General features: G+C 34.3%; 2 protein-coding genes across 4 annotated transcripts in view; one reads left to right on the plus strand and one right to left on the minus strand.

The window, feature by feature from the left end:
- Window positions 1–891: 891 nt before the first annotated feature.
- Window positions 892–2,258, minus strand: LOC141481478 (uncharacterized). The gene is made up of 2 exons (XM_074173083.1): window positions 1,737–2,258; window positions 892–1,536 (listed from the first exon to the last, which is right to left on the minus strand). Exons 1-2 carry the CDS (start codon window positions 2,193–2,195, stop codon window positions 1,312–1,314), a joined length of 684 nt encoding a protein of 227 aa, XP_074029184.1. The 5' UTR covers window positions 2,196–2,258; the 3' UTR covers window positions 892–1,311.
- A 70-nt stretch (window positions 2,259–2,328) lies between these two features.
- Window positions 2,329–26,804, plus strand: part of LOC111505678 (anoctamin-6) — a 56,115-nt gene continuing 31,639 nt past the window's right edge. The window contains exons 1-2 of one of the 3 annotated variants that reach the window (XR_012465003.1): window positions 2,329–2,800; window positions 2,857–3,044. Coding sequence is in view for 1 of the 3 variants with exons in the window: in XM_074173080.1 (XP_074029181.1) it covers window positions 2,642–2,800; window positions 2,857–3,044 (347 nt within the window). In the remaining 2 variants the exon portion in view is untranslated. The remainder of the gene's footprint in view (window positions 2,801–2,856; window positions 3,045–26,804) is intronic. The other 2 variants (XR_012465004.1, XM_074173080.1) reach the window with 2 other exon arrangements.

Here is a 26,804-nt window from a genome sequence, read left to right on the forward strand (position 1 = left end):
CACAAGTTTTGAATTCCAACGTTTTTTAAAACAAAGCGGTATCAACCATCTTACAGGGGCACCTTACCACCCATCTACAAATGGACAAGCAGAAAGTGCGGTGAAAATTATCAAAAATGCTATTATTTAAAGTAAAACTGAGGATCCAAGGTTAGACACCCATTTAATAATCAATAGATTTTTATTTCAATATCTTAACACCCCACACTCGACCACGGAACCATCTTACAGGGGCAACTTACCACCCATCTACAAATGGACAAGCAGAAAGTGCGGTGAAAATGATCAAAAATGCTATTATTTAAAGTAAAACTGATGATCCAAGGTTAGACACCCATTTAATAATCAATAGATTTTTATTTCAATATCTTAACACCCCACACTCGACCACGGAAGAAACACCTTCTAAATTGCTTTTTGGTAGAAGTTTAAGAACTAAATTTGATTTACTGTTACCTTCTGTGGAAGCCGTAGTGAAATCTAAACAAAATTATCAAACAAAATATGGATATAAAAAATATGTGAACTATGAGATAAATGATTTGGTATATGCACGAGATTATCGTGAACATGTTCAAAAGTGGCGTCATGGTAAAATTAAAGAAATATTGGGCAGAAAAACTTTCCTGGTAGGAACCGATTGCGGATTGAGATGGAAAACACATATTAATCAATTAAAAAAAGATTATTCAGACGAAGAATATTCGAATACAATATCTAAAACAAATAATGTTTCTTTCACTCCACGATCTGCTTTGAAAGAGAATATTGTAGATTGGAAGGGAAAAATGGGGACTCACAGTAGTGAACAGTTAGTGAATACAAAATAATATGGAAGGTGATGAAACTAATAGTGGTAGATCTCTGAGACCCCGTAATGAAATTAGGGCACCTGAGCGATTAATTATGGCAAATTGATCCTGGGTAGTAATGTTTGTTGTTAGTTATTGCAAATTATTACTGGATAGTGTAATGTTTCAACTTAGGTAAAGGGGTGTCATATATTGAAAATAAAACATAGTTGTTAGTTTCCAGGTCCTGAATATTAATATCTTTTTGTACACGACTGTTTTTTCATGTAGACTTGCCCTAAAAACGCAGTCGAGTATTTACCGTTGTTGGAGATATAATAAAGTAGTACCATATAGGAAATATCATTTTTATTTGCACGATAACATAACAGCCGCTATTCATGGTACACAGCACATTTATTAAATAAAAACAGACAACAAACATATCTCAAGAAAACTCAAAATAGAGCTTTTCATACAAAAGTTTAACAATTCAAAATATTTTCAATTGACTCTGCCGTTATTCGATGAAAATCTGTGTCATGGGTGGCATTGGCCACTCAGCTTCTATATATCTGACAATTGCCGCTTTCTTGGTGTTTGCATAATCAACAGCGCCAGCGTGACTACAAACTTCACTGTTTCCGGCCATAAAAGTATAGTGAGCTGTACATATGCTTTCATCTTTTGCTATGAGGCACCAAATATCTAAAGGTTTCGTATTTGCTTTATGTGAATGCTTGACCTGAAAATGAGTTATTAAGATTAGTATCAACTGTAAGAATCACTCTCTTGATCAACAAAGAAAACAATAAACATAAGTCACAGATATAGCTGATCGTGGATATACACAGTTTCACGTGTATATTGCTTCCTAGATGAATTAACTATACCTACCATTAGGAAATCAGAAAGTTAGCATACTGCTAGCTTAGAAAAACTCACCTGTCCAACTGAAATGTATAAATTGTCCTCAATCTTTGTTTCCACTATTACAACAAAGCCAGATTCGAAATATTTATAAGATTCCAAACTTTTATATGCCTTCATCTGCACATGCCAATAAAAGCTGTGGGTGAAAACCAAATACGAAGCAATATCCATATATGTAACTGGAGGAACACCATCAATTGAATAATCCAGATCAGAAACATTCAATGAGAAAGGGTCTAAACCATTCACCAATCTCAATTTCATTTTATAAATCTGTAACACAATGATAAACAGATGATGGTGTATTTTTTTGAACATACGTTTCGCGACGTCTCTGCTGTTCAGCAATAGTGATTTCAAGTATTCATTTTCCATTTTGATCGAATTTAAACACCACAATAGCTCCAAAAATGAGTAAAAACACTCCACAACAGCGAACGACACCAAAACCAATGCTCTTATGTGTGCCATACACCGCCATATTGGGTCACGCGGTTTGAATTGCTCTATATATGGATTTTAAGGTAATGCTTCTTTCCATTAATTCCAATTCCAAAATATCATTATTTCAAGTTATGAAATATCTGGTTGAGAGGACAGCTTTCAAAAATTAACTGCTGTACATTTAGAAAATTAGGTACCATGCATTGTCACATTCTAAGAACAATGACGTTTATTACTAGTGATCTAGGATATTGAAAATAGATCATCTGATATCTATAAAAGGATTCCACTTTCGTTCTGGCAAGTATACCTACATTGATCCTTAAGATATATATTAACCCAATTATTACCACAATATCGGTTTTGTTGAAATGATCTATGTCTGCTTGCTCTGAGCAAGCAGCAAATAATTTAACGGTTTATTGCGTCTGTTATTCTTTGTCACTTAACTGACATAAGCGAAAAATTCCGAGATGACCGACAAAGCTCTGTTCAGAGATGGCAAGCGAAAAATCGATTATGTCTTTATTTATTCAACAAAAATTATCGGAACAGAAAGTGAAAATAAAGTGACAAAATATATTAATAATATCGAGAAAAATGGTTTACAAACTGAAAGGGAGCAAGGAGCGGTAAGTGGTTAATTTTTTATAATAATTTTCCAATTGAACGATTTTACGTTTTCCAGGTCTTGAAGGAATACACGTGCGTGAAGATACACGCCCCCGAAAAAGTATTGAAAGAATTTGCGGAAGTATTCAAGATAGATTTAACTAAAGATAACCCGTATTACAAAAATCAAAAAACGCATTTCAAATTCGTTTCTAATATATTGACCACACCCAATGAAAACCATTTTGTGTTTAAAAGAGCACCGTAAGTATTTTGACTGAATTTACAGACCGTTCTTGATAATGCAAAATTCTTATCAGAAAACTTGAAACTGATTCTGGAACAAATAAGTTTTGTTGTTGAGGGACACACAAGCGTGTCCCTTAACAACAGACACTTTTCAGTAATTATTTGCCAGCGCGGCTAGCGCTAAGTTTTTATATTTGATTGTTGTATATGTAAGTATTTATCATAGATATGCGAAATCTGGAATTAGACAGCGTTTTGTTAAAAGTTTTTTCTACTGGAATTTAAACATATAACATCTTCAAAATTTTACTGACTATAATTTTTTAACCTACGTCTTGAAGAGAAAAAGAATAATATTGTTTAGAAGACGTATGATCATTAATTTAACGCAATTCAAATCAGTACAATGAATGTACATTTATATATGTTGAAAGTGAGCATAGATTCCCAATAATTACATTACATATCAATCTGAATAAAATAATAGTGAAATATTTTTGAACTCAAGCTTTTATTGAAGCTTACTATGCTAATGAAATGAATAGTTTTGTGCCGAATGAGATGACAACAATGAAACTCTGCTTTGGTCTTCAACTTCGTAATCTGAGTAAGATTATAGGTTCGGTTAGTTTTTAGAACTTCGTTTAGTGGAATAAACTTCCTGAGAACATTTTTCCAAATGGATATAATCTTCAGCGATTCAAATCACTACTTTCGCACAGGCACCGATCTTAGAGCGCCTTAAGGACTTTCTTGAAGTGCTTGTTTTTTGTCTTTAGAAAAAAATCTCTAAATGTAAATGAAAGAAATTCAATTTCTTATAGAAAATATTATCTATTATCACTTAAACCTTCAGGTAGGAACGGAGTAGAAATAGAGATAGAAATCTCAAGAAACATAACATACAGAGTGTCAATTTGAAAATTTCCCACCATTATTATATTGACTCCTTTTAATAAAAATTGTTAGAAGAGTAGGTGGCACCGTTTCAACCCTTGAATGACAGGAATAAATGTATTTCGCGTTGGATTTTTTATTTGTTGGTTACTGTCCTTTTACAAAATATAATTTCATTTGTGAGAAAGACATTTCAAAAATAAAATCTACTTACGCTAGTTTATAAACTGTTCGAAATATCGTCCATTTTGCTCTGAACAACAATAAGGTCTGCTTTGAAACTCTCCTGTAACATTACGGAAAACTCCACTAGGAATTGACTACTATGCTGCTGTAATTTGTCTTTAGAGTTCTTCAATATCAGAAGGTTGTGTTTTATAAACAACGGATTAAAGATGTCCCTAAAGAAAGAAATCTGAGGGTGTTAAATCTCGGAGGTCATTCAATTGCTCCCCTTCTGCCAATTCATCTATCCGGAAATCTCTCGTTTAACCACCGTCGGACGGGAAAAAAATAATGAGCTGGAGCACTGTCCTGCTGAAAATGTAACAGATCCTCCTGCAAAAATTGATTACCTTCTGCATCCATTTGATTTTCTAGCTTGTGAGGTATGAGAGGATCGATAATCTCTTCAAGCATTTCATGGTACAGATTGCCAGTCAAGTTTTCTTCCAGAAATAATGATCCAATAATGGCATTTCCAAGAATACCAGCCCAAACATTTACTTTTTGTGTGTTGTCTATGGTCTTCCCGAAAAATATGTGGGTTTCCGTCACTCCAATAGCGACAATTTCGTCTATTAACATTGCCAATCAGAAAAAATGAACACTCATCGCTGAAACAGATGTTCATCAGAAGATTAGGGATGGTAATGACTCGATGAGACATGATTACACAAAACTCTATTCTTTTATCATAATCATCCTCGTGGAGCTCTTGAAGAGTATGCATTTCATAAGGATGACATTTATGCATTTCAATGCTTTTCTTACAGTCTGGCGTGACATTCACGTCTGTTCTGATACTTATCGTAAGGTGCTCGTGGGCTCTGCAGCAAATGTTCCCAAAACTTCAATTTGCTGTCTTGACAGCATTGAAATGATTATAATTTATCCGGCAATAAGCCTCAAAACGACGAAACTAAGACTCTTTAGTTCCTTTATTTCATTTAGGAATATGTCATCATTTATTCACCATAAATAGGTCCTGTGTGGCGAAATGAGTTAGTTGTATCAGTTGAAAGTGATACCAGTGACAAGTGCACCGATTTTATTCGAAAGTAAGTGTTTTTAATTATTTTTCATGCTTACTTTACGAGTTTTTATTGCAAGATCCTTTATACGTTCTTGACTTTTTATCAGATGAATTTATTCAAATATAATTCAATTCAAAGCTGATGGGAGACAATTATCAAAGTAGCAGATTTGCCTGTGGAGACGCCGCAGATGATATTGGCACCCAAAATCGAACCTAGAATTTCATTTTAGAACGAAATATTGGTGAGTCATGTCAATAAATGAAAACGGAATGACTGATTTTCCAAGAAAAATGTCGGTAATTTATAAATACCATTTAATCATGAAAGACAATTAAATTATTCAGATGATATTGCTGAACAAGCTAGAGCATTTTATCAATAAACATATAAGGAAATGCGTTTTGGCTATGAAAAATGTTAAATTTTCGGTTGGGAAAAAATAATTCCAAAAATTGGAGAATTGAAACGCTTTAGATTGATTACCAAAATGGCTTGGGTTTGAAGCGACGAAACTCCGGGATAAGGTGGCAAAATGTTAACAATGTTTTCAATCGTGATGTAACAACGGATGTAATCATCAATTTAACTCATAAAAATCCTAAAAATTTTCTAGGCAATGCTTTTTCATTATTCAAACGTGGGATTTCCAAACTTTTGAAATAAATGTCATGTCTCAAAGTTAATTTACCATTTTTGGGGAGTTTTATTGAAAAATCAAATGATAAGTTAGGCGAATTTGAAGAACTACAGTCGGGGTGGGCTTTGAGTAAAATTATTTTGTTGGAAGTAGCAATAAATAAATATTTATGGTTCCTCTTTCATTCCACTGCTGCAAGAAATCGTAAGGAAACAGGTATGCAGTGATATACAAAACGATGACGAAAAGTGCTTCTTTTGAAGTATTATTAGCGCCGTATATCCTGTAGTAGAAAATTCACATATAGTGTTGAAATATCCACACTATCGTTTTGAATACTACAGGGCTAAATACTCCAATGGAGTTACATTAAATTTACAAATTCGAAAAATTTAATGATATTTCTGTAAATGTTTACACTTCAGAATTGAATTAGGCAAAGAAAAAATTATTTTATGTAGTAGTACCTGACAGACTCCCGACAATAAAACGAGACAGGCATGTTAATTTGTTAATAATTCAATATGAATAATTTATAAAATTGAACGATTATGAGGCTCTAGTTATTGATGATGACTAGACTGAAATTAAATTTCATTATTGTTGGATTAGAGACATGTCCCGATTATTAAGTAGTCAATTGAACAAGAATTGCAAAACAATTCTTTTGTGATAGATGCCTCAATTATTATGATCATACTGTTTTGTGTGAAAAAGTGAGTGGATGTGAATTTTTTTTCCTAAATACGATTATGTGGAACATCGAAATTATGTTCATGAACAAAAATGCCAGTTAAAACTACAAAATACCAAAAACATATACCTTTTAGTGCAGGCTACTACTTGAAGTGTTCACATAACGACATTTTTTCAAGTTTCAAGACGATCGAGGTGAAGAATGTATGAAATGTTTTGCCGATGAGTTGTCTGATATTGCAAAATTTGTTGAATAAAAAATGAAGAATATTAAGCTGATGATAGTGCCTTTAAATAGTATCGGTGCTGCAACGACTTGTCATATTTGCGAACAACCGTTCACCCCCAAAGATGTTATCGAGCACGACCATGATCATTTTATGGGAGCGTTTGGTGGTGGGCCCACCAAGCCCCTTGTAATGTGAATTTTCGAAAATTATTTGTGGTACCCACTACCTCTCATAATCTTTCAGGATACGACAGTCACTTCATTATAAGGGATATCGCAAAAAGAGAATGTGTGAGCATTCTACCCTAAAAAAATACATTTTTTTTAAACAGAACGATGCTGAAATTAAAAGTGAATTTTGATTCATAGATTATTTTCGATTCATGGGAACTTCGTTGGATGAATTATCATCTACATCGAATTAAAATAATTTGAAAATTAAAAAAAATCATTTAGATGATGAGGAATTCGCTCTTCTCACCAAGAAGGGGGTGACTTTCTGTATCTGTAGAGTAGGGAAGGTGAGTGTAGGCCCACAGCACTTACGCCACATGTGACCCATTGTACATCCTCCCGAGGAGTTGTCCTCCAAGGTCATCATCCATCCTGTCCTTTCCAGGAAGGTGAACAGGTCACTGGGAGACATCTCCTTTATATCGGCAGGTGTAGGCCAAGACTCACCGAACACACACTCTCTTATTGACGATTACTCCAGACACTCGCATAGGACATGCCTGACAGTTTCATATTCCTGTTGACACATCCTGTATAGAGGTATCCACTAGCCCCATATTATGGAGGCGTTTCCTTAGTTGACAGTGGCCAGTCAGAAATCCTACTGTTAAGCGTAGATTTTTCCTGGTCATCGCCAGATATATTTTCGGCGCCAGCTTCCCAGGCTCGCCTAGCAAGATTGCATCCTTTGATTCCATCCCATCTCTTTAGGGATTGGCCATGGATGTGACGTTTGGCTAGTTCCACAATTGTCGAAGTCATCAGGCAGTAGTTGTCACTTGGTCCTAAAATTCTTAGTCCAGCCGCATCCTTGGCTTAAGAGTCCACAATGCGATTACCTTAACTCCTGTCGTGCCCTTTAACCCACCCAAGGATAATGTTATTATCTACCGAGGTTTTGGCTAAATCTTGGTGGTACTCTAGTACTAGTGATACTAGGCTTGTCTACTATCAGTGCAGATTGTTATGATTTGCCAGAAATTCCTATCCTGGTTATTTTTTTGTGGCGATTGAGATACCAGTCAGTTCTGTTTGGATCACGCTGGTATTTTTTCCCATTCTCCACTGAATCCTTAGGCTTAGTGATCTGGAGTACACTCCACATCCTGAGCCTTCTTTGGTTTTTGAGCCGTCTGTATATATGCGTATTGCATTTGTAGCATCTGACTCTGTTCTGTTTCATTTGTATTTTGTAGGGTTTATTAAACACAAACCTGGGTTGAATTGCATCACTGGCTGCCTGCAGTAGAGTTTGCATAGTGACCGCTTCTCGCCATAGGCTCAGCCTCAATTCACCCATTCCTACTTCGAGGTTTACATCAACCATGCGCAATCGTAACATGGCCATCAACGCAACCTCCTTAACGTAAAGGTTCAGAGGGGTCAGACCAGCAATTAATTCCATTGCCGCGGTTGGTGTTGTTCTCATGGCTCTTGTGAATTTTAAACAAGCCAATTGCTGTATTTGATATAATTTTTGGATGGCCGTTGCTTTTAGAACTTTCGGTCCCCATGCAATGGCTCCGTATGTTAACTTAGGTCTCATTTTTGCAGTGTAGATCCAGGTGATCACACGGGGTGAAAGACTCTATGCGCGTCCCACTGTCCTCCGACATTGCTCATAAGCCACAAATGCTCTTTTTGCTCTACTCTGTAGGTGAGAGTTCCATGTAACCTTCCTGTCGAGTTTAATTTGCTTTTAAAGATTTCGGGAGGTTTTAAGCCAGATAAACGTATTTTCCTAGTAAAAAGGACCATCTCAGTCTTCTTGGGATTGATCGACAATGAGGGTTCGTTATACCAAGTTTCTATTAATTTGATTGAGCCCATCCTGCGCTCTATCGCAGTGTGTTCACAAATTTGCCGGTCTGCAAGATAACTATGTCATCTGCATATGAAATTGTGTAGAATCCATTATTGTTGAGGTGATTAATCAGGGTATCCAGAACTATGTTGCAAAGAAGAAGTGATAAGATTCCTTCCTGTGGACATCCCCTCATGACCAGTCCTCTCACTGTGATGTCTTCTATATTGATAATTATTGCTATTTAGAGAGCAACTTGAGTATCCATTCTCCTACTACAGAGGTACATTCCTGGAGTGTAGTTGCTGGGTAATTGTTGAAAAAACGCTCCCTCAATATCTATGAATATACTCAGGGTGGGGGTATTTCCATATGATTATGTAGATAACACACAAAATGTTTGAGAGTCATTCTAAATTACAAATTTGGGATCGTATGCTGACCTAACACCTGTCACAATTCAACTTTTATTTTATATCATAACCTGAAAGGACAAACAAATAACAATCTTCTCTCATTGATTTTAGCGATACTGACTCAAATATAACACTCTCCCTTATCAACCTCATTGTATTCTTTGATCTAAGCATGAATGTAGTCACCTACCCACATAACTCAGTACAGTAATTCAATCATTGACCATGTATGTAGCAATTTAGATGATGAAAAAAATCCAGTGTTTGGTAGATTTACCTGGTTTCTCCGATCACGAGGCGGTTCATGTCACAATATTGATTAACTCAGTTATGAAAACTAGGAAATTCAAATATGGACGACTCTTCAACTTTCGGAATTATGATAGATTCTACCATGGATGTCTTTATGCTGATTGGAATTTTATATTAGAAGTGCGAAATGAACCCCTTTCTGTTTTATATTCCCAAATAAAAAATATTTTTGATGAATTTTTTCCTTACCATATGAGATCACTTGATTATATAAAAAAAATCACGAATAGTATATATTTTCATACCTATGTTCAAAAATATAGAACTACTTATAGAAAACTAATTGAATGCTCGAAAAAGATCTACTATCAAAGCAGAATTTTGCAAGCAAGCAATAAACGTGGTCCATGATTAATGATTTTAGAGGAAAACAAAGGAAAGAGCAAGTTGATATACCAATAAACGCAAACTGAATAATTACTATAGTCTGCCTAAAAAAATCAATAGTTATCCCATTGCACAAAGGTGGTAATCTCAGTGATCCTTCAAACTTCCGTACTATATGTCTCATTTCCACTCTAGGCACGCTAATAGAGAAAATGGTTCAATTAATATTGATAATTTTTTTAAATAATAATATTGTCATAAGCAATAACCAGTTCGGCTTTCAATCAAAAAAGAACACCCATGATGCTATCTTTTCTCTGTTATATGATGTTTATGGGAACATTAATAAAAAAGAGTTATCAGCAACAGTGTTCTGTGACTTTGCTAGAGCCTTTGAGTGTGTAGATCATGGAAAACTGCTAAAAACTATATTACTATGGCATCCGTGGAATCACACATAAATGGTTCAATAATTATCTCACAGGAACACATCAGATTGTGAACACCTCATCATCCTCATCAGAAGGTGAGATAAAAAAAAGCGTACCATAAGGTTCAATACTGGGCCCGATACTTTTCCATGCTATACATAAAAGATTTAACTTCTATCGATATAGAAGGAAAATTTACCCTATTCGCCGATGACATCACAATATTATGGCGTGATGAAACTGTATGTAATCTTCACAAGATTATAAGTGTAGATATGAAAAAAATAAAAAAGAGGTGCGACTCTAATCTGCTGTCTTTAATGTTTCCAAAACAAATTTGATATCATTCCGCTGCTTTATTGACAGCATTCCTCTACCAACACAGGATGCGGACAGGATAAATGAAAACAGACCTAGTACTACATGTTTGGGGGTAATAATTGACAATAAACTCAAATTTGCCGATCATATTGTAACCCTCAATAAAAAGCTAGCTTCAGGGTGTTTTACAGTAAGAATAACTTATAAGGATCTTGGTTTGTCTGCCGCTAAATCGGCTTATTTCTCACTTGTTGAGTCGCAGTTAAGGTGTGGAATTTCTTTCTGTGAAGTATGTTGCAAAACTCAAATGCAAACGGTTTTTATTATTCAGAAAAGAGCTATAAGATTCATGTGCATCAGGTACTATTCTTTGTGTCGGATCTTCTTTAGGTTTATTGTTTCTAGGAGTGTGTACTTGTTCCTCGATAAGTGATTTATGACCGTTTCCCAAATGTCCATGCGGTTTCCCTTATTGACTTGTTTTATGAGTTTTATATTCTCTGGTGTTCGCGTTCGGACCGTATAAAAGGATATAAACAGGATGACACGCTCAGATAGAGTAGGACCTAGAGAATGACAACACGACCAGCAGTCGAAAGCGCTCGCAGATAATTAAACAGAAGTTATAGAGCTTCAAATCCTTTTTGTAACTTACATTAATAGTTGAATACTGAAAATAAAGCGAAATTAGTTGCATCATCTAAAAAAAACATATATATATATATATATATATATATATATATATATATATATATATATATATATATATATATATATATAAATAGATTAGTACTTTTTGATCATTCCCATATTGATTTCAATTTAAGAGCCACCGGTATACAACTGTTTCAGCCTATTGGGCATCGTTAGTACCGGGCAGGCGGTCCTCGATTGAAGACAAAATGAGAAAAACCAAGAAAGTACTTCATAGGCTGAAACAGCTGTATACACCGGTGGCTCTTAAATTGAAATCAATATGGGAGTGATCAAAAAGTACTTATCTATTTATTTTGATTTTCATGGAATTATTTTCCAGCAGCTTGACTGCATTAACCTTTCTAGATTATATATATATATATATAAATATATATATATATATATATATATATATATATATATATATATATTTATATATATATATATATATAAATATATATATATATATATATATATATATATATATATATATATATATATATATTTATATATATATATACATATATATATTTATATATATATATATATATATATATATATATATATATATATTTATATATATATATATACATATATATATATATATATATATATATATATATATATTTATATATATATATATATATATATATATATATAATATATATATATATATATATATATATATATATATATATATATATATATATATATATAAATTCAATTTTCAAATTCATTGTTTCATATTATTTGTGAAACGCCTCGAAAGCTTGAACAGCTTGAACCAGTTTCAACTCCTGGTATCTTTCCGTTATACCGGAAATTGAGGACGACTTCCTTATTTCAAATGAAACACCCTGCATTCTATTACATTTTTGATTTTCTCAGCACATTTTAGGCTTTAGGCCCACTTTGTATAACAATGCCTTTACCAAAATTTGTTAGTTTTCGAGATATTGATTTTTTCTGAAAAATTTGACAGTTACAGCACCACTCCGAAAAAATCATAACTCATAGGCAGTAACAGTTGAAAATGTGAAATTTCACAGAATCACACCTCAAGCATCAAGTCATAAACAGGTCCATTGAATTTTCTAAAATAATTTACAAGGTGGTCGAAATTTCCACCTAAAACATAACATCGAGAAAACTGATGAAATACGATTTTTCAAATGGAAACCATACACTATTCTATTATTTTTGGATACTACGGAAAAAAAGATATCAAAATTCATCAAGAATGTCCTATACCTAAAATACACCCCTGGCAAGATATATCCGATTTTGGGAAATATTTGAAATGTAAATCATACGAAGCAATACCAAACCAAGAAAGCTTTGAAAACAAATGAAGTTACAACAAATATGTCCAAAGATGCGATATAATTGACGTGTATTTCGTAGTTTTCTATTTGTGTGCAAAATGTCTCGTTTGGGGTATTCTAATGAAGATTTGCTGAATCCAATAATCATTTATGATGATTGCAATAGGATGATGGACAGAACTTGTCGTGTTTGTGCAGAAATATTTCCAAATCTACACAGACCCAATAAAACTATTCTGAGAAGATTTCTAAGAAACTGCCGTGATTTCGGATCTTTTTCGTCTGTCATCAACAAAAAAAAAACAATCGTAAACAATGAGGACATCAAAATTGTAGTTTTGGCCTACTTTCACGTCCTATCCAGAAAATTCGTTGAAAGATGCAGAAAAGTCACTTAGAATTTTATGTTCGTCAATGAACCGGATTTTAATCAAACATAAGTGGCGTCCTTTTAATTATCACCAGGTTCAAAATCGGAAACTTCACGACTTACCTGCACGAATGGGATTCTCCGAATGGTTTCTTATCAAGATACAGCCTGAGAACCCTGAGTTCATAAAGAACATGATATGGACCGATGAAACCAAATTTACCAAGATTGGTATGTTCAACCCCCATAATAGTCATTTTTGGGCGGCAGAAAATCCAAAGCTCGTTCGCCAGCGCAACTTCCAGGATTCATGGAGTTTCAATGTGTTTTGCGCTATAAAGGAAGACCGAATTTTATGTTTATATCTTTATGAAGAGGATTTGAATTGCGATAGATATTCGCATATAATTAGGAATGTGGTTGGTGAATCCATAAGGCATGTTTCTGAACAATACCGTTTCAAGTCATGGTATCAGATGGATCGAGCCCCTGTACTGATACCGTTGCTGGGTTGTTGAATGGGATGTTCGAAAATCAGTGGCTTTGCTACAATGGGTCATTTAAATTTCCTCCTCGCTCTCCAGACCTGACGCCACTGGACTTCTTCATCTGGGGATATATCAAAAAAATGTTTATGCGGATCCTGTGAGTGATAAAGAAAACATGAAACGAAGGGTTCTGAGAGCTTTCAATAATTTGATTCCTGACTCCATACAGAAAGCTGCAAATAGCGGTATGCAAAAAAGAATATATTCTTGTTTAGAACAAAACGGCAATGTCTTTGAACATCTGTTGAAATGAACCACAATATTATTTGAATTTGTAGAATTAAGTTAAATTCTAAAATTAAAGTACAATCTAACCTTGAAAAATATAAAAAAAATAAAATTACTGTATTCGATATCAATAAACAAATATATAATTCATCTATCTGATAGTATTTTATTTCAATCCATCCATTTTCATGTTGAGTTACCTTTCACCAACGACAGAGTTAATATTAGTTCATTCGTTTTCAAAGCTTTCTTGGTTTAGTTTTGCTTCGAATGATTTACATTTCAAATATATCCCAAAATCGGATATATCTGGCCAGGGGTGTATTTTCGGTATAGGACACTCTTCACTCTCTTTTTTTTCGTAGTATCAAAAAATAATAGAATAGTGTATGGTTTCCATTTGAAAAAATCATGTTTCATCAGTTTTCTCGATGTTATGTTCTAGGTGGAAATTTCGACCACCTCGTAAATAATTTTCGAAAATTCGATGAACCTGTTCATGACTTGATGCTTAAGGTGTGATTCTGTGAAATTTCACATTTTCAACTGTTACTGTCTATGAGTTATGATTTTTACGGAGTGGTGCTGTAACTGTCAAATTTTTCAGAAAAAATTAATATCTCGAAAACTAACAGATTTGGGTATAGGCATTGTTATACAAATGGGGCCTGAAATGTGCTGAGAAATTTAAAAATGTAATGAAATACAGAGCGTTCCATTTGAAATAAGAAAGTTGCCCACGACTTCCGGTATAACGGAAAGAGACCGGAAATTGAAAATATTTTAGTTGAGAAGGCCATTTTGTAAAACCCACTACTACAAAATTTTAAGTTTTCACTTTGAATCATTCTCCATGTATTCCTAACGAACGCTCGTTATATATATATATATATATATATATAAATATATATATATATATATATATATATATATATATGTCTATCATAAACATATTATGAATATGTTTATGATAATTGATGAAAATTTGCAGCTAATAAGACCTAATGTTCTTTAATGAATCATATTATTATTATATTTGAAAAGAATATTTTATTATTGACAAACGTTTTGGAAATTATTTACTATGCCTGGATACACGTGGGATGCCATGTTGAAGTATGCAAAATGTAAAGCACAAATTTTAAAAGACATTGACAAAATTATGTTTATAGAAAAGAGGATAAGAGGCGGTATGGAAGCATACGATCCCGAAAAACTTTCCAAATATCTTTTATATTCAGACGTTAATGATTTATATGGGTGGGCAATGTTAGAATTTTTCAGTAGGTTGAAAATTTTGATAGAGATATGTAATTAAAAGTTCCGACAATCCTTCGGAAGGCTACATATCGGAAGTTGATTTGGAGTAACCTAAGAGATCAAACGATTCACATAAAGATTTTTCATTTTGTCCAGACCATCAAGCACCATTAAATTCCAACCAAAAAAAAGGTACTCTGCATTGAAAAACGGTTTGATTCTAGACAAAATTCATCGGGTTTTGAAATTCGAACAAAACTTTGAAATGACAGATATTTTTCAATATTTTTCAACAAAATAAGGTTACTTGGACAATTTTATGAATAAAAGTACTCGTGTGGAAAGTCGATCGGAGCAACGAGTCTTGATAAAAATGTAGTTCTACTCGACGACATCAAACCGCTCGTCCACCATTATTTGAAATGAATAATTATCAAAGCAGAAATAATAATGATAACGTTAATTCAACAACATTTATAACAGGAATAATACAAAGTATGCTAAAATGAAGTCGTAAACAAAAAGTACAGTACCTATATGGAAGTTTAAGTCACAATTGTGATAGCAGATATTTTTTCAAAAGAAATATCAAGTTCTGTAGATTCGTGGTGTTTTTAAACTAACAAGCTACTCTACTATGAAATATCGAATTCATTCCATATTTTGTATGTACATAATACATGTGGAATAATCACGTTTCGTGTTGATCAGTTATCTGAATCTCATGAAACTCAACATTCGAATGTTTCAAATTCTTCTTCACAGCTAAACTGTTGTGGGAGAAATTCTTTAACACGAATCTAAATTTAGCTGAAAAAACGCACATCGGAAAAATATTTACTATACTAATAAAAAGCAAACGAATGAACTACAAAAACGGCTGCACATGGTCAGGTGAAAAATATCCAGGGAATAATTATGTTCCATTTCATTCACAGATGTTGACAAAAAAACCTTTTAGAAAGTTTTGATAAAAAGTGAGAAACTGGAATGCGATTTTGTTTTGTTGAGTGGTGCGTTGTCATATGACTATCATTGTATTGTCAATATTCTATAGGATATTTGGAATTTTTTTGATATGGCCGAACAGTTTACATTCAATGAATATGCAGATATGCATGTATTTTATGGACGAGCATTTTGTAATGCTGTAGAAGCTCGTCGTCTGTATTCCGAGCATTTTCCCAATCGAACGGTACCGTCAAGAGAAACATTCGAGCGTGTCGATCGCAGCTTGAGGGAGACAGGTATGTAATAATTGATAATTAATTTGAGCACGTTGTTTTATTTCGATATTATTGTAGGTACAGTTTTGCCAAAACGAGGTGGTGAGGGCGCTCCTAGGACTGTACGTACCGTTGTATTGGAGGAAAATATTTTGGAAGCCGTCGCTGATGATCCTTCAATGATCATCAGAAATCTATCAGAACAGTTCCATACATCCAAGTCCACTCATCATAGAATAATTAGGGAACAACTGCTCCACCCATTTCACATCCAGAAGGTACATGCCATGACACCTCAAGATTTTCCAGCACGACTGAAATATGCCAATTGGTTCATGGATAGGCAAAGAGAGGATATGACTTTTATTAATCGAGTTTTATTCACTGATGAAGCAGGTTTCAGTAGAGATGGAGTTATCAACTCTCATAATCTCCATATATGGGCCGAAGAAAATCCCCATGGGATATTGCAAACCAAACATCAACGGAAATTCAACGTGAATGTTTGGGCTGGTATCATAGGAAACCATCTTATAGGACCATTCGTTCTACAGGACCGATTGAATGGAGAACGTTATTTGGAGTTCATTCAGAACGATTTGAATGGACTTTTGGAACATGTTCCATTGCAAACCCGAAGAGATATGTGGTTTATGCATGATGGCGCTCCTCCTCATTTTAGTTTGATTGTGCGTGACCATCTGAACCATATTTTCCACAATAGATGGATTGGTAGAGGTGGGCCATATTCATGGCCATCGCGGTCTCCGGATTTAAATCCATTGGATTTCTTTCTGTGGGGGCATCTAAAAAGCCTTGTTTACGCTACACCTATTCACACAAGAGATGCATTGTTGAATAGAATAACATTACATTGTGAAGCCATACGAAACGACCCTGGAATGCTATTTCAAGTACAGAGAGGGTGTCTTCGCAGACTAAGAAAATGTATAGAGAGAGAAGGTGGTCATATCGAGCAGTTTCTGTAGCAGATTTTTCATTTCTGTTTGCTCTTGAGGCTCTTGAGTTTCGTTAGTTAAACGTGTTTGCATTATAAAAATTCGTTATGAACATTTTACCTATCATTTCCATTTTCCTTAAAAACTAATATTTTCGAATAATGGTAGACATCTCAGGATAAATGTTGTTGAATTAACGTTATCATTATTATTTCTGCTTTGATAATTATTCATTTCAAATAATGGTGGACGAGCGGGTTTGATGTCGTCGAGTGAAACTACATTTTTATCAAGACTCGTTGCTCCGATCGACTTTCCACATGAGTACTTTTATTCATAAAATTGTCCAAGTAACCTTAATTTGTTGAAAAATATTGAAAAATATCTGTCATTTCAAAGTTTTGGGGTGTGGACCATCGGGGGTAGTCCGTTCCTGACTTTGTAGCAAAATAACTGACTCCTGCATGAAAGCTCATCGAAGGAATTCATTTGTTTAGTCAATTACCAAAATTTTTAATGATTTTGAATATTCACTTGAAAAGTTATCAAAGAAAAACATTTTTCATTTTGTAACTTCGAGGGCCCGTTACTTGGTAACGAAGGATTTTAGGAAAATAAGTTATATGAAGTACTGGTGATATTTTGACCCCATCTATACATTCCCGAGAGGAAAAGAGGAAGTCCAGGGACACCCTGTATATATATATATATATATATATATATATATATATATATATATATATATATATATATATATATATATATATATATATAATAGAGAGAGAGAGAGATTTTATCGAGTGTGTATATAGAGCATGGGCCGCATTACGCATCAATTAAATTTTACAACCATTTACCCTTGATTTTATCAAAGAAGATCGGTCAAGACAAACTTTTAAAAAACGTGTTTTAGATCTGTTGTGTGACATTGAGCCATATTCATTACAAGAATTCATGGACAAATAATCTTTTTCATTTTGTATTGAAGATAAACTTTCTAGTAAATTCAATATTACATTATGCTCATGAATCTACCGGGTGATTCTCTAAGGTGGCTCACCCCTATAACTTTTTTATTATTGGAGATAAGAAAAACGAAAATGGGGGGTTGTGTATTATAGTTTAATTAACATTTTTTGACATATTTACTTGCTTTTCCTCACTTCCGGTTTGACCGAAATTTAAATTTTTTGATCTAGAATGCCATGGATCATGTGAATCGCTTCATTCTTGATTAAGTGATATGCAAAACCTACGAATTTGAGGCTTATGACTTCACAGTCGTTTTAAGAATTATTTCACAGTCGCAAATATGAATTTTTTCAGTTAACTTGATTTTTTCAAATGGAAAAGGGGTGGCTCGTCGGTTTTTTGTGAAATATCATTTTCGTACGAATAATTTGATGCCATGCACTTTCACTTTATTTTCTCTATTTTTCTGAATAATTGCAAAAAAGTCGCAAATTAGTCCATTAAGGTTATAAATTTTCAAACTGGCCTCCTTCTTGATCACGACAAAGTTCAACTTCTTCAATTGTTGCACGTATCACATTGATTAGCTGTTCCTCAGTGATGTTCTGGAATGCCACCCTTACTTTATGCTAATGTTGTATTATAAACCTGATTTTCAATTGTTCCCCAAAGAAACAAATCTAGTGGAGTAAGATCTGATTATCTAGAATATGAAAAAGAAATAATACATTTATGTAAAATATGATAACTCAAGAATGTACCTCGCAGGCCACTGAATAGGTCCATAAGTGCCAATCCACTTTTCTGGGAAAGTGTCATTCAGATGTTCTCTAACGACTTGAGAATTGTGAGGTGTCGCTCCATCTTTTTGAAAATAGATATCAACTTGGTTAGCCAGTGGCAAATCTTCAATGAAACCATTAATTCGATTTCTAAGTAACTGTAGATATCTTTCCGCAGTCAGTTGTCTGTCGAAAATTATTGGCCCCAAAAGTTTTCCTCCGATAATACCCATCCAGCAATTGAAACCAAATCGCTCTTGAAAATTTCCTTCTTGCATCAGATGTAAATTTGTTTGAGACCAGTACCTTTTATTATTCCTATTGAACATACTCAAGTTGGTGAATTTGGTTTCATCTGAATAAATAATTTTGAAAGAAAAACGTACATCTTCTCTGTATTTAGTCAAAAACCAATTGCAATAAGTCAATATTCGGTTGTGATCGTTATCATAACGGACGAATAACTTATATCACACTCAGGAACAATTTGGCGAATTGACGCCGTTCAATTCACTTCAACATAGGCCAACACGTCTACTTCACTGACGATGAACTTATTGGCATTTTCTTCTGGTTCATTTTGCATTTTTCTTTCCAGTTTTAGAAAATAATGCCGAGTGAGATGGCGATGATTAGGGAACCTCTGAGCATAATTTCGAGCTGCATCAGTTGCATTCTTTTTTGTTTCTCCGTAAATTAGCATCATGTCAGTTTTTTCGTTTCTACTATAATTTGCCATTTCTGATTATAAACTACATAGCAAATACATTTTCAAAAGTGAAAGTAGCGTCTTTGTTTAGGTAGTCCTAGCAACAGCTTCAATTGTTCGTCACGGATAACGACAATAAGAGGACTTAGTGCATAAGGATACCGAATACGTATTATTTGTTATTAGGTATGATCGCCATTATTGAATCTGTTTTTTTCCAGGTAAAAATAGTTAGGTATATTTACGGTATTTTCAAAAAATTAATTGATATAGTTGATGAATTCATACTACCTGATCGTTTAGAGTATAAAATGGTTGTAATTTGGAAGTAACTTTCAGTTTATGCTTGAGAAAGCAAGTGTATAGCGAAACACGTGTCGTGGTTTTTGCAAAACCCTCTATAGTGAAAATCATACAATAAACTTCATTTGAAAACAAATGTTAAAAAAAAAAAAAACTCAACATTCTGAAAAACCTTTAGAACAGATTAGCATACGTTTTTGATCTAAATTGTATAATTTTACTTTACAAAATATACATTTATTTCACCACCTTGTCTTATTTTTCATCAATTCCTAAACAGTTCACAATCATATGAGTTATTTATTGGTGAACTCCTCGTAGCAATGATGAAGTCAGATCATGGTCACATATTTTTTGATCAAACCTCGTGCAGAGGTACACGATAGCTCCTAGCCTACACCCTCCTGCCCCGCCACATGCCAGCAAAAAATAAAATTTTGACCCGAAACATCAAAGAGGCCGACAGGAGTGAATTTACTTGTTTTATACGGTGGTTTTGGTCATGATTGCTCAGATAGAATTTAGTTTTTTTCTGTTTGTTCTGTTGGTTGCATAAACTGCTAGGCTTGTTACTAAAACTGGATGTTCGTTCAATGATTGTGAACATTATTCCAGATTAATTTAAAATAGGAAACTGAGATTCTAATGATTCTATCCATTCCCAAAAATGAATATTGAACAGTAGCTCTGTGACATGGGTGAATGGCATAGCATATGTCAAAAATATCGCTAGAAATCAAACATAACACACACATTTCTCTAGATTTCCTAGGAAGTTAATTTTGCGCATAAAATAGTTATTAGGGACATTTTAAAAAAATAAGATAGGCACCTGGTATAGTTTTCATTTATGTACAAGAATTTATATACATTTCTACAATTTAAGCGATAGAGGTTTTTCATGAAAAATGTTGGATGGCAATTTGGACGAAACTCTCATATTGAGTGATGATATGTTTTTTAGTGTGCATAGTTTCAGAATGAGGTTAACTTGAAATGTATGCCGGAGTCATAACCTCTATTATTATTTAAAAAAGTGTCAGCTCAGTTTACCAATACATAAATCGTATTTTTCAATTGTCATTGCCTGCGTAGTTCAGAGTGTCTGAAAAACTCATTTCAGGTCTCGAAATCTTCAGCAATTTGTTCAAATGTATTCTATACATTACGGTTATGATGGAATATGGATTCTGTACAATACGGTTTCTACGTTTTAGAGATATGATACATTGAGTTTATGATACAATGTGAATATGAAGCATAAAGATTATGATCGGTTAACGTTTCTATAAGTACGTTATGAATTTGTACTTTATGACAAAGATTGGCGTGAAGTTATCCACAGATTTCTGGCCACACATGCCGACGTAGAGGAAAATAAAAATCTGTGGTTGGGATACAAAATTATTAGCACCCGTACTAATATCTGTGGCTGGAGATACCTATTCACTTCAGGTTGAACGTGAAATTATTGAGACTATTTGGTGTTTAACATTTTTATAGAGTCTTGAATAGATTGAAGCGTTGATAATCCTTTTCTCATCAACAATACAGATTGACGGAAAAATAAAATTGAAAATATTAGACTTACTTTCCAATAACCCATATAGAAATGATATCCGATGATGTGCATCCATCAAAATCACACAACTTCAATAGTTTCTTGAGAACATTAACTTGGTGATAACAGTTTTCTTGTTATCTAAACATATTTCGAAAAACAAATTGTTGAAACAATCAGACTCATTTTTTGGGATTCCTTGTATTCATGAAAATCACACAACTCTTATAGAATTTTGAATAGATCAACACAGTGAAAACCGTTTTTTTGTTACCCATACGGAATTCGAGAATAAAATTGTTGAAACGATCAAACTAACTTTTTCAACCCCTTGTAGAGTTGAAACCAGATAATGTGCGTGCATAAAAATCGCATAAGTCTTATGGAATCTTGGGTAGATTGACGTAGTGATAACAATTTTCTTGTCACCCGAAGAGATTTCGAAAACAAAAATGTTGAAACAATCAGACTCATTTTTTGAGATTCCCTGTAGAATTGGAACCAGAACAGTTGTGTAATTTTCATGGACGCTCATCTTCTGTATCCAAATCTACGAGGAATCTCAAAAAATGAGTCTGTTTGTTGCAACAATTTTTTCATCGAAATCTGTATGGGTGACAAAAAAAAAGTTTTCACTATATCGATCTACCCAAGATTTTATAACAGTTATGTAATTTTCATGAACGCACATCTTCTACTTCCAATTCTACAAGGTGTTTTAAAAAGTGAGTCTGATTGTTTCAATATTTTTTCCTGGAAATCTGTATGGGTGACAAGGAAACGGTTTTCACTATGTCGTTCTACCCAAAATTTTATAACAGTTATGTAATTTTCATGAACGCACATCTTCTAGTTAAAATTCTACATGGTGTTTTAAAAAGTGAGTCTGATTGTTGCAACAATTTTATTCTCGAAATCTGTATGGGTGACAAGAAAACAGTTTTCACTATATCAATCTACCAAAGATCCTATAACAGTTATGTAATTTTCATGAACGCACATCTTCGGGTTCCAATTTTACAAGGAATCTCAAAAAATGAGTATGATTGTTGCAACAATTTTTTCTCGAAAACTGTATGGGTGACATGAAAACAGTTTTCACTCTATAGATCTACCTAAGATTCTATAACAGTTAAGTGATTTTCATGAACGTTCATCTTCTGGTTCCAATTCTACCAGGTGTTTAAAAAGTGAGTCTGATTGTTTCAATATTTTTTCCTGGAAATCTGTATGGGTGACAAGAAAAAACGGTTTTCACTATATCGATCTACCCAAGATTCTATAACAGTTGTATTATTTTCATGAACGCACATCATTTGGTTCCAATTCTACAAGGTGCTTTAAAAAGTGAGTCTGATTGTTTCAATATTTTTTCCTGGAAATCTGTATGGGTGACAAGAAAACGGTTTTCACTATATCGATCTACCCAAGATCCTATAACAGATGTGTAATTTTCATGAACGCACATCTTCTGGTTCCAATTCTACAAGGAATCTCAAAAAATTAGTCTGATTGTTGCAACAATTTTTTTCTCGAAAACTGTATGGGTGACATAAAAACAGTTTTCACTATATAGATCTACCTAAGATTCTATAACAGTTGTGTAATTTTCATGAACGCACATCTTCTAGTTCCAATTCTACAAGGTGTTCTAAAAAGTCAGTCTGATTGTTTCAATATTTTTTCCTGGAAATCTGTATGGGTGACAAGAAAACGGTTTACACCATATCGATCTTACTGAGATTTTATAACGGTTGTGTAATTTTCATGAACGCACATCTTCTACTTCCAATTCTACAAGGTGTTTTAAAAAGTGAGTCTGATTGTTTCAATATTTTTTCCTGGAAATCTGTATGGGTGACAAGAAAACGGTTTACACTATGTCGATCTAATTAGGATTCTATAACAGTTGTGTAATTTTCATGAACGCACATCTTCTAGTTCCAATTCTACAAGGTGTTTTAAAAAGTGAGTCTGATTGTTTCAATATTTTTTCCAGGAAATCTGTATGGGTGACAAGAAAACGGTTTTCACTATATCGATCTACCCAAGATTCTATAACAGTTATGTAGTTTTCATGAACGCACATCTTCTGGTTTCAATTCTACAAGGAATCTCAAAAAATGAGTCTGTTTGTTGCAACACTTTTTTATCGAAATCTGTATGGGTGACAAGAAAACAGTTTTCACTATATCGATCTGCCTGAGATTCGATAACAGTTATGTAATTTTCATGAACGCACATCTTCTGGTTCCAATTCTACAAGGAATCTCAAAAAATGTGTCTGATTGTTGCAACAATTTTTTTCTCGAAATCTGTATGGGTGACAAGAAAACAGTTATCACTATATTGATCTAATTAAGATTCTATAACAGTTATGTAAGTTTCATGAACGCACATCTTCTGGTTCCAGTTCTACAAGGAATCTCAAAAAATGATTGTTGCAACAATTTTTTTCTCGAGAACTGTATGGGTGATATGGAAACAGTTTCCACTATATAGATCTACCTAAGATTCTATAACAGTAGTGTAATTTTCATGAACGCACATCTTCTAGTTCCAATTCTACAAGGTGTTTTAAAAAGTGAGTCTGATTGTTTCAATATTTTTTCCTGGAAATCTGTATGGGTGACAAGAAAACGGTTTTCACTATATCGATCTACCCAAGATTCTATAACAGTTATGTAGTTTTCATGAACGCACATCATCTGGTTTCAATTCTACAAGGGGTTGAAAAAGTTAGTTTGATCGTTTCAACAATTTTATTCCCGAATTCCGTATGGGTAACAAAAAAACGGTTTTCACTGTGTTGATCTATTCAAAATTCTATAAGAGTTTTGTGATTTTCATGAATACAAGGAATCTCAAAAAATGAGTCTGATTGTTTCAACAATTTGTTTTTCGAAATCTGTTTAGATAACAAGAAACTGTTATCACCAAGTTAATCTTTTCAAGAAACTATGGAAGTTGTGTGATTTTGATGGACGCACATCATCGGATATCATTTCTATATGGAGTATTGGAAAGTAAGTCTAATATTTTCAATTTTATTTTTCCCTTAATCTGTATTGTTGATGAGAAAAGGATTATTAACGCCTCAATCTACTCAAGACTCTATAAAAATGTTAAACACCAAATAGTCTCAATAATTTCACGTTCAACCTATAGTGAATAGGTATTTCCAGCCACAGATATTAGTACGGGTGCTAATAATTTTGTATCCCAACCACAGATTTTTATTTTCCTCTACGTCGGCATGTGTGGCCAGAAATCTGTGGATAACTTCACGCCAATATGACAAAGTACGTTCTGCTGTTTTAGTTATGATGAATTGCGATTATGACGGCTTACGTTTCTCTGCATAACGTATTCTGTATATTACGATTATGATCTTGTAGCGTTATGATGCATTGCGATTTCTCTCATTTGATGTTATGATGGAGTACATTATGATGAATTACAGGGACCCGTTTCGATATAAGCCTGTCTTCTCGACCCAAGAGGGCAGTTCAGTAAGTGAATCGAGCGACTAAACAAAAAATTCAAATAAATAGTGGAAATAAATTAAGCGTTAGCTGCTGAGTGTTGTAATAAATAAATTAATTTGTGATTAGTGAAATATTGTTGAAAATAAATTTGTCAAAGACAGTTAATTCATTAATTTGTCACAAGTGGTAATCAGAAGTGGATTTGTAAAATAAATCCGTGAGCGCTTGGTGGACAACCTTTATATTGCGGGGAAGATAATTTGTTCGCGCAGAGAGACTGGCGATTCGTTGTTTCGCGAAGTGGACAGTACCGGACTACGGAAATATGAACTGATAGACCTTTCTTGCGAAAAATAGACTTGTGAAAGTGAATAAGTGTTTTCGGACTCGATTAAAATAAGTGGACATATACAGTTTTGTGGAAAATAGACAATAACAGACAAAATGTGTTCGAAGAAAGTGCGCCTAACCGACTTAAACGTTACCGAATTGAAGCAAGAATTGGAGGAGAGGAAGCTAGATTGTTCTGGAAAGGAATCAGTGCTCCAGAAGAGACTGTGGGATAACTTGACTGAATCAGGAGAAGATCCCGAATCATATTTATTCGAAGTTTCTGGGGGTGATTCGAGTTCCATAATGAGCAAACTTTGTCTTTTCGTAAAAAACGCATACTTTGCGTTTTTTACGAAAAGACAAAGGTGTTTCCGTAGACGGCTTCATCAACAACGAACCTTGTACCATGCTGCTAGGTACAGGTGCGACGAAAATAATTCTTGGGTCAACCTTTGCCAAAACACCGGCAAGAATTGAACCTTTAAGTTGGAAGCTACGCACCGTAACAGGGGAGCCAGCCACCGTACTTGGAGAACTACCAATTAAATTAATGTTGGGCAGCACTAAATTGAACCATCGAGCATTGGTTGTGGACATCGAGGACGATTCGATCATTGGAATTGACATAATGAATTCCAGAGGGTTCGAGCTGAATTTTAAAGACGGCATCCTACGTGTTGGCGGAGAAGAGCTGGTGCTTCATGGAAGAAGCGAAGAGATGATCAGAGTCCTGTTGGCTGAAGACGTGTGCGTACCTGAGAGGGCAGTGTGAGCAGCGGAAAGGGGGTAATGTTCGAGCCTGAAATACACGATGAGAAAATTGGACGAGGAATCGCACTGTGGAAGACCCCGTTGCGTATTAATGAAGTTGTGCCGGTCAGGGTGATGAATGTCAACTACTTTCCTGTGACCTTGAAGAAAAGAACAATGCTGGGGCACTGTTCGTCCATTTTCTCTGTGATACGGAGTGTACACAGTTCGGTTAGCCAAGCCAACAAGTCGCCTAAAAAGTTTTAGAAGTTGATTGACATTTCTTCTAAGGACATACCACCAACTCACCGATCAAAATTGAAGGAGTTAGTCAAGAAGTACCAGGAAATCTTCGATATTGGAGAAGGCGGTGAAACGAATGTGGTTCAGCATAGAATCGATACTGGGAATGCCCAATCAATCCGGCAATCAGCTAGAAGACTTACTCTTGCCAAGAAAGAAGAGACAGACAAGATAGTCAGCGATATTGAAAAAGAGGGAGTCATCGATCCTTCTGACAGCCCCTGGTCTTCCACAGTCGTATTAGTGAAGAAGAAGGAGAGCTCGACAAGGTTCTGCGTGGATTATCGCCAACTAAATATTAGTGAAGAGGAAGGATAGCTCGACATGGTTCTGCGTGGATTATCGCCAAGAAAGACAGCTACCCTCTTCCAAGAATTGACGACACCCTAGACACGCTAG

Source organism: Leptinotarsa decemlineata, unplaced genomic scaffold (assembly GCF_025532065.1).
Source record: "Leptinotarsa decemlineata unplaced genomic scaffold, Ldec_3_MD MMD2_tig00000199_RagTag_RagTag, whole genome shotgun sequence".
In the NCBI taxonomy this organism is placed as follows: domain Eukaryota; kingdom Metazoa; phylum Arthropoda; class Insecta; order Coleoptera; family Chrysomelidae; genus Leptinotarsa; species Leptinotarsa decemlineata.